We start from the raw sequence: 9,424 nt of genomic DNA on the forward strand, positions 1-9,424 counted from the left end.
CTGCTTACTGCATTCAGAGCACTGCAGCAAAGCCCTTCCCATACACTCCAAATGTTACCATTTCCCAATTTATTGCTTCCAGCCATCTTTCAAATCATTTAAACTGCCTTGACTGCATTTTCAAGCCTCTCTACAATACAACTTCCTCAGAGACCACTATTCAGCATCACAACTATTAGCATCACAACATCACATCCCTGTTTTCCATTGCCAGACAAAAGACTTTTTTCAACTTTTCAAACAGACTTTAATTTTTTCTTCTTCCCAAGCAAAAACAACCGGAAGAACTACCTGCAACTTCACAATTTTTTTTCTGGCATTTCTTTAAATCTGTTGAGAGGACAAATCAATAGCATTTTAGACTACTGGTATGTTCTGAACTGTATTTTAGAAATATTAGGTACTGCCTTCCATCTTCCTCTCAGTATGGTCTTTCAGGTCTGCAAGGCCAGTAAGAAACAGTGTCCTGAGATAGATAAAGTTCTTATAAAATATGTGAGATGTGTCTGTATTATAAAGAATAAAAAAGGGGGAAAGTCCATAAGAAGATCAAGGTGAAATATAACCTTTTCTGTAGACATATCTGTAAAATCAATGTTTTGTGCAGTGGCCTCATCCCTGTTAATTTATCATTCATTCATGTGCTAGAAAATCTAGAACAAGAAGCCATAAAGCCCCCAAAACTTAAAAGCAATTTATGCTTTCATACTTGCTAAAGAATACTGAAACAATGAAATGCATTTTAAAATTATGAAACTTGGTACATTGGCTTTTGATACTGATTGGCTGCTATGTTTGTTCTAAGAACACCAGACTGTTACAGAAACTGGTGATACTTCCTACTTACAGATTAGTTATCCAGATAATAATAATAATAAATTCCTCATTTTTAGAACTTATTGATTCATAAGGTAATTAACTTCACCTTTCCTCATCTATTTCCTTGTGCCCTTTCCTCCCATTAGCTTATTAAGGCTCTTTCCTCTTAAAACATTCCTGTTTACAATGAGAAGGGAAACACAGACTGGCATTCCTCCATGTAGGCAAACAAAGGCCAGAGCCATAAATACGAAATAGAAGTGAATTTGTGCTGTGCAGGAGGTGATAGATGAGGCCACCTTTTTCTTACAGTGATTTTGAACAAAGGACAACTGGACAAAAAGGAATGAACATATTGCTAGGATGAAACATTAAAAATGGCTGAAATAACTAGAAATAGATAATGACTGGCAAATCGAAGTTAGGAGAATGAGGCTGTGTATGAATCTCTGAAGCAAATAACTTGCCTATTAATCAGTATGAGGCTAATTATAGCCAACAGAGATGCAGAGTGAAGTGATTGTAAATAAGTAATTATCCCTGGACCTGTACACCAGTGAGTGAACACGACTGCCCCTCACATCACAGGTGTCACAGGACTGCTATGAAGGAAATCACAGAAGTCCAATACAGATAGCAGTCAAGTCATCACAACTACACTGGAAATATAAATTAACAACAGTCATTTGTTGAGACCAAAACCACTGTACAACAAAAGGTTGTCATCATTTAAGCTGTTTTTTCTTGCCCTTTTCACTTTGCCTTATCTATTACCCCCAAATCACTCACCCCACCCCACTCCAACTGGCAATCATAAGGATTCCAGCCTTGAAGTTGTGCCCAGCAAGGCTTGTACAGCAGTGGCACAGAACCACCCAGTTCCTTGCTAGAACAAAATTACACTGGCTGTACTCTGCCATTGTTTACAACAATAGGACTTCCTCCGCATCCCTGGGGAAACAGCACAAATGTATGAAGTAGCCATGCAGACCAGCTCTCCTAGGCACCAGATGATGCATTCTACCTAAGGACAGCACTACAGACCCATCTGATAAAATTCAGAAACGCTATGGAGATTGGAAAGGAAAACCAACAGGCACTGCTTTTTCCTCCAGCCCCCAGAAGCAGTTCTGAACACTGTACATGCACTGTTCTTGCTCTGCAGGGCTTCCTGAAGGAACAACACACTGTGCCATTTGTCGGTGAGTTTCCTTACCAAATCAATGAGCAGGCTCACATGGAAATCACAGCAAGCCCTCCTCCCACAGCAAACACTGCTGTAGTGATGCCTTAAAATGGAAATGAAATCCTAACAGGAAGAGCCTCGACTCAGTGCCAAACAGTGGCAGGACAACATGCAACTGAGGATGAAAAAGTAATTTCCAGAAACAAACTGGGCAATGCAGAAAGAAAATGGGGAGGAGAATGAGAACTACTCCAATAAGGAAAGAGCTGCAATCCAATTTCCTTCATCTGCTTACTGACAGTAAGAAAAAGTGAGAGAAAACAGGGACAGACGTGACTTCCACCTTACCTTAATGTCATTAACATTGTAACTTTGTTAGCATAAATTTTAAAAAGAAATACTGGGTAGAAGAAGAACGAGGTATCTTTCTAACAATCCTACAAGACTGCCTGACTTTTGTTTAATTTGCAGCATCTGCAGGTTTGGCAAGTCAACATTATAAATAATCTTAATTGTGCCAACATTTTATGCTCGCTCCTGGCTTTTTGACACAAACAACCCATGAGTGGCATTTCCAAAGCTCATCTGACATCATTTGTGAAACAAAGACACAGACAGGAAAGCAAAGACTGGACAGGTTCACTCCAGCACAACATGAGACCACAGAAGCTTCCTGACTGCAATGAAAAGTAATGGGTGAAAACACATTTTCATACAAAATTTCTAAGAGGCTAGTGGGACAGCATAGAGGAGAGCTACTGCAATATGGCAGTTAAGAAAAAAACCCAATCTAGTTTAGTTTAAAATGCTGAGAATCCATGGCCCAGATCCACAATCCACATGCATGTTTACCATCCTACTCAAATCACTAGGGCGCAACTTAAAACAAATACAGATGACAGTTTAAGTAATATTCTTCAGCCTCTTCTTCCCCCTTTCCAAGAAACAAAGCACCCAGAAAGGCATTAATCAGAATTAACTATAGGCTGAAATAATTACAGATTTTTTCATTAAAATTAATTCTTAAATTAATGAGCAATGCTGTTATAGAATAACCAAAGTTAGTAGTACAGCAACAGAAAAATACAGGCTATTCTACTAGCAACCAGTCTCTAAGCATTTTACAGGACCCCCACAGGAAAAAAAAAGATGTGGTTCAATATTGATCTAGCTTCAAACCAGCCCTGGAGTTCTAAATCACCAGAATTTAATACTGTTGATACTGACAAAAGAAATGGGGATAATATGTTTGTAGAATAACTACCTACTACCTTATCAGCTCAATGGCTAAAAATCCTTCCCTTTGACTAAGTGTTGGCTTTAGATCTTTGAAGGTGAAAGCAGACAAACAGTGCTTGCTTAATTTCAGTCCTAAAAAACAAAGAAGAAAGTACTTTCTTTGGTCATTTATCTGTTGATTAGCCTGCTCCATTTATGAAATCTCTCCCGTGAGATTCCACACACAATTAAAGGGCACTTTCCTCTGACCACAGGCACACAGGAATGTGACACACATCTTCTTTTATTCAGCAGTTATTCTAATTGTCTCTCTCCCCTCTTCTGACAACTCATGGTAAGGGAGCCACACTTCACTAAAAAAAGGAATAATGGCTTCCCAGTGGGTTGTAGTGACAAATTAAATTCTTACCAGTTTTCTTAAAAGAATGTATCAAATGCAGTTCATCATTCCCAAGAAATCTATCACGGGGATTAAAATAAGAAGCTTATCACCTGAACAGAAGTTCCCTTACTGTAACTTTTTAAAGAAATACTAGAACAGGGAAACTCAATTGGAACACAGAAGACGTGTATAGGGAATATACCTATGATTTTCAAGTCACCGTAATTTTTCTTATGCATGAGCAATTTCATTTTTTATGAAGACCAGGGATCTTTGTGTCAGGAAGACCACTCTGACTTTCTTGCTATCATGTAAAACCAGAGCAACACAACATTGTTCATTTTTTAGATTATGAACTCATATTTTTGAAGCATCAAAACAATAACTGCATAATTCAAGAAACATCATGGTCACATAGATGTATTTTTGGCAATGATAAGATTATCACTTTTTTTGATTTCTTTCTTCTCATGTGGAATCGACATTCACAATGATAGCAGTGTAGTTACAGAAGCAAGAAAAGGGCTATTTAAAGCTGAGTGGCTGTAGAGACATTCCTATCATATCTGCCTGAGTTTTAATAACTTTTTAAAAGCCCAACAGATTACGAGATGGTTGTTATTTAGTGCATTGATGAAAATTTTTTAAAAATCAGCAAATTACATATCTTGCCTTTGAGGAACTGATTAAACAGTTAAATTACTATTGCCATCTAAATCATTACAGTGAGCTTTCTCAGGATAGGATAGGCGAGTTCGCATTGTAAATATCCAGGCATATTTCAATGATGCGGGGAAAGTCTTCAACACAAGCACACCTTCCTCGCAGGTTTACAGAACGGGCCAGGGTCTAGAACTACAAAAGCCTTGCAGGACTCCCCAAAAACTCTTCCTTTCCCCACACCTACAAACAACGCACAAAAAGATGCTCTCGCATACCGCAAGCTTCACCCGAAAACACCGAAAATAAGGAAAAGGGGGGGAGCTGTTAAAAAGAGAAAGGGGCTCCGCAGGTAACTCCACAAGGGGGGATGTCGAACCTCCGCTTCGCCCCACGACCCCGCCCGCGGGACCTCCCCGCCGCCCCCCGCGCTGCCCCGCGCACCTTCCGCCGGGAGCGGCCGCCGTCGCCGGGCGGCCTCCGGGGAGTGGTGGCGGTCACCGTGAGTCCCGAGCTGTAGCGCAGCATCCCCGCGGGCCGCCGGGCCAGCGCTCTGTGCGGCTCCTCGGGCCGGCGCCGCCGCTCCGCCCCCGCGCACTTGGCCGCGGGCGGCCGCAGCAGGGGCCGGGCGGGGGCGGGCCGGGCTGCGCGGGCTCCGCTTCCCCCTCCGCCCCGCGGAACTCGCGGCCCCGCGCCGGCTCTCGGGCCACCGAAGCGCCCGATTTCGTCCCGTGCCGTGACACTGGGCAAAGTCGCTGTGGGACACTGAGGTGCCAGGGCAGGGTGGCATTCCCTCTGCTCACGGGAATATTGGGTGCCGGGGTGCAGCCTGGGGAGAGGAGCTGCGAGGGGAAACCCAGAAAGGTCCATCACACAGCCACCGCCGGCACTGCACAACGGGGGTTAGGGCTCGCAGGAGCCATTGGTGGCCACTCAGTCCCGATCTCCGGCACCCACCTCTGAGCACTGTAAGAGTGTTGTGTGAATGCTGAACACTGTCCTCCCCTTCTTCCCACAGCAATTCGTGAGCCACCCAGGCTGTCAGTTGTTGTCCGTGCCCCAGGAATGGGTACTAGGCTCATCAGAAAGCACGCAGATCCCAGCCAGCCTCGGAGTTGACAGGCACAAAGCCGGGGCAGCTCAGTGCATGGATGACAGCATCCGCCTCAGTGCCAAAGGTCCAACAAGGTGAGTGTGGTCTGCCCGAGCCGGCTGGCCCCGAGCCAGAGTGCAGGTGTGGACTTCAGCATTTCAGATGCTCAGTTCTTCCGCATCTGGGCTGGGAGAATGCCATAACCTATACCACTGTACACGGCCTAGGCACACAGTCTTCATCTGCAGCCTTCGGGCATCTGTCATGAGCACTACATTCCTCAGTAATCAAGGGAGTTATAAGCAAAGAAGATGCTTTTGGTTGAAAGAAATGACAGAACAAATAACTTAAACAGCATTTTAAAAATAATTTATCTCCTGTCTTCATGTAATTAAATTAAGACCACGAGTAAAGAGAGTTATGGCTACGCAATGTCCTTACCCCTTAAGATGTTAACGACCAAAGAGCTGAAGAGAGGAAATCTGCATTAGAAAAATAGAAATTGCACTGAACTATGGGTGCCTCACCCTCTCTGTGTACAATGCCTCTGCTCCCTTCTGCCTCTCAGCTCTCTGTCCCCAGGGCAGGATATTGAGCTATCGACATGACAAGGATCTGAGCAAGAGAGGAAGAAATCATTGCCCAGCGCAGAGGAATGAATGAAGGGTCTGCATTTAGTATTCAGCATCTTTTTTGCTGTTTTCCCAATTACTATTCTCTTCTCCTCCTGGGGAAGGTAATATAGCCCAAGGCAGATGAATTAGAACATCCACTTGTATTTGGATTTCTCTCAAGGCAAGATTGAGTGTTACACGATTCTTTTTGTGGCAAAGTGTCTTGTTCCTACAAACAATTGCATTTCCCTATGAATCACCCCCTGTCTTAAGTCCTGCTTGTAATGCTGCTTTTGCGGGTTTGCAGGTGGATAATAGGTGTGTCATCATCAACAGGAACATGTTCCTTCACAAGTATGTTGTCTACCCGTGGGGTTATCCCTTAGCACGTGTTCCTGGTCATTCTGGTGAGTCCATTTAAATTCTGGTATGCAGACAGCTGGTGACCTCTGTGGTTGCAGCTGAGAAGGAGTTCACAGACCTGTGAGATTGCTCTGGTTAGTTACAAGTTGTATGTTCTAGACTGTATTTCCTTCTGGAACAAGGTGTGTATGTGGGGCTGGCCAGTCGCTGTAAGGCACAAACACAACTGCTTTTCTAAGAACAGGCACAGAGACTAAACTTGTACTACACTAGGGAAAAGGACCTCCCTTCCTATATGATAAGAGTATGGCACAATAATCATTGACATAAGAGAGTAAGGCACAATAATCAGATCTCTGGGAAAATTTGCAAGGTCTGCACCAACTTTGAGAATATTGATAATTTTGATGGAAATCTTATAAGTGCAGATGAGGAAAAGACTTGTCCATGAATAATAGACAGACAATAAAAATATTATTTTCTCAGTTACATCTATTTTAGTTGCAGCTGTCCCCATTTCTTGGAAAACAGCAGAAAGGCATGTTTATTTGATTTACTAATATTAGTTTGAAAAGGAGCATTTTCATTTTAATCCTCAAATTTATATCCTCCAAGAAAAAATAACCTACATGCATGGTGAGTAGTCTCCCTATTTTGGATACTCTCAGAATCGCCTTCCCTTCCCCTGCCAACAAGGCGCACAAGTGTAGCAGTGAGAGTAAATTGTTGACTGCCTTGCTACTTGACCATGCAACCATTTGCAGTCTCTTCACCCTTGTGTAGCCTGTGTGACACCTCTGAATGAAAGCAACATTTGGAACAACTTTTTCTTCATCCCCAAAGCTCTGCCTACATTACAGGGATTATGGAGCCAACCACTTGTAGGGAGGGAACATCTGGTGCTCCCCAGGTGGCAAAAAGAAAGCTCAAGAGAAGCTGTTGAAGCAATATGAGACATACACAGCAGAGCTGAAAAAAGAACTCTAGAATTATTTTTGGATTAAGAAAGGAGAAGCAAATTTGTGATCTTCAACTTGGACAAAAGCCAGTGGCAGGGAATGGGTGACAGAGGCGTAGAAGATCATGACTGGTATGCAGAAGTTAACACGGAACAGCTGTTCATTATTTCCTACCTTTGAGAACAGGGATTTGAAGAAAACCAGGCACCACATTTCTGTGTGAAATTATGTCAGAAGATCACTGATCATGAAGAGTTTAAATGCTCCAAAAAAGTAGCTGGGTAAGCTCATGGAAAACAAGCTACTAGGGCTATGAAACATGAAGACAGGCCTACAACTCAGAAGGTCCCCAGAATGTAGGTTTGCTTTGTTGATAGCTCCCCAGTCAAAGGACCTCTGACACTCCCTTGTTCTCCTGGACAGGACTGACTCCCCACCAACAGTACTAGAGGTGACAGCTTCTAGCAAGCAACAGGTCTCCTCTGCTCTGCAAAGGTGCTCCCATGCCCAGCTGCTGCTTGCCTTGGGCACACTCTGCACATATTCATGGCTGCAGCTCATTACTCCACGTTTGCCAGTCTCTCTCACCCCCTTTGGAGGTTTAACACAGTCACTCCCTCTTTCGCTCCCTGACACTTCAGGGAGAAGGCTCTGCTTGGTTTCAGCTTGTCCCTGAAACAGGCCCCATGACCTTACCTCCTTGGTTCTGATAATCTGAAGTAGACTTGCCACAGTTTACAGCTCGTTTTCCCTGCAAGAGTCATTGTACACTGCTGGGAACCCTTCATACTCTGCTTGGGACGTGGCACTAATTTAAAGAAACAAGATGGAGGAATAGAAAGTAAATCACTACTTGGGAATTAGTTTGACTGAAATAACTCTATTCTGCTGATTTTTACAGCTGGACAGACTGCCCAAAAGGTATACATAATCATACAGACTGCTCATAGACAATATACAATATGGTGGCAGAACATAATCCAACCAGGATGCTGAGCTTTCAGTTCAAAACCTGCCAGTGCTTTCTGACTACAATGGTCCAAAGGCACAGTAGGTTAATTACACAATTACAGTACAGTATGAGTATCTGAAGCAATAGTTATTGTGAAAAAGCTAATATAATTACATAAAAACAGCAAGAAATTTAAAGCGTAGGCACCTTCTTTGGTTTTTTGTAACTACCCTGTTTCCCATCACCAGCATTACTGGAATATTTTTTTCCCAGGAGGCCCAAAGACCATTATGCTGTAGGAAAAATGAAGTGGGATGGCACAGAATCAACGGGTCTTTCTATGCAAAGCCCTTGATCACAAGATGGACATAGAGCATGCAGTACATGAAGGAGGAAGGCCTGCCCTCCTAGAACATCAGGAGTAGGTAGCCTGGTCTTACTGAAACAAATTGCCTAAATGTAGACATGCTAAAAGGTTGATTTTTTTTTAAACAAAATCTCCTGTCCATCTTCAGGCTAATTCCTGACACAGTCCAGAGGAAAAAGAAAAGTTCCTGTAACATATTATCAAGTGGAATATTAATCCTATGAGATTTGGGAATAATTGCAGTCACAAATTGTACAAGAACTCACACCTGTGGTCATTAAGGTTATAAAGTCCCGTTCGTATTGCTACAAAAATGAGGTTATAATTAACTTCTAATAGCCTTCACTTTCCAGGGGGATTAAGATCTATTCTGCCTTCATCATCCCTAAGGCATGAAACCCATTATACCAGAGATTATCAAATGGACAGATGCATGTAAAACATTTCAGAACCAGACTTAGTAAGAACTGGAGGCTTGATCAATAATGTTTTCTGAAAGCTGTTTCTTTCTTTTCTGCCAGCTCTCACTATTGTATTCTACAAACACACATTTAGCTCAGCACCATGTAATTATTAGGCTCTCTTTTTTGGATATTACAGCTCATATAAAGATTTCAGCCTGCTAATGGTAATAAAACAGACTGACACATATCAGAAACTGAGCCCCCAAAGTCAGTTGCCATAGGTGCTCTTATATGCAATATACCAATATAGAATACTGTGCAGTTTTTCTCTTGAGTAGTATTTTGTCTTTCACTGGCAAATACATTTTTGCTGCATTTGCAGCTAC

The 9,424-nt window shown here is 42.7% G+C and overlaps 1 protein-coding gene across 4 annotated transcripts in view; it reads right to left on the reverse strand.

The window, feature by feature from the left end:
• MYZAP (myocardial zonula adherens protein) overlaps positions 1-8,091 on the reverse strand; it is a 52,983-nt gene extending 44,892 nt beyond the window's left edge. Inside the window, exon 1 of one of the 4 annotated variants that reach the window (XM_030955494.1) lies at positions 4,731-4,855. In XM_030955494.1, coding sequence (XP_030811354.1) covers positions 4,731-4,814 — 84 coding nt within the window. In that variant the 5' untranslated portion in view covers positions 4,815-4,855. Of the gene's footprint in view, positions 1-4,730; positions 4,856-5,243; positions 5,287-8,011 lie in introns of those variants that run through there. The other 3 variants (XM_030955491.1, XM_030955492.1, XM_030955493.1) reach the window with 3 other exon arrangements.
• Between the last annotated feature and the right edge of the window lie 1,333 nt (positions 8,092-9,424).

The sequence above is a fragment of the Camarhynchus parvulus genome, chromosome 10 (assembly GCF_901933205.1).
Source record: "Camarhynchus parvulus chromosome 10, STF_HiC, whole genome shotgun sequence".
Taxonomy (NCBI): Eukaryota; Metazoa; Chordata; class Aves; order Passeriformes; family Thraupidae; genus Camarhynchus; species Camarhynchus parvulus.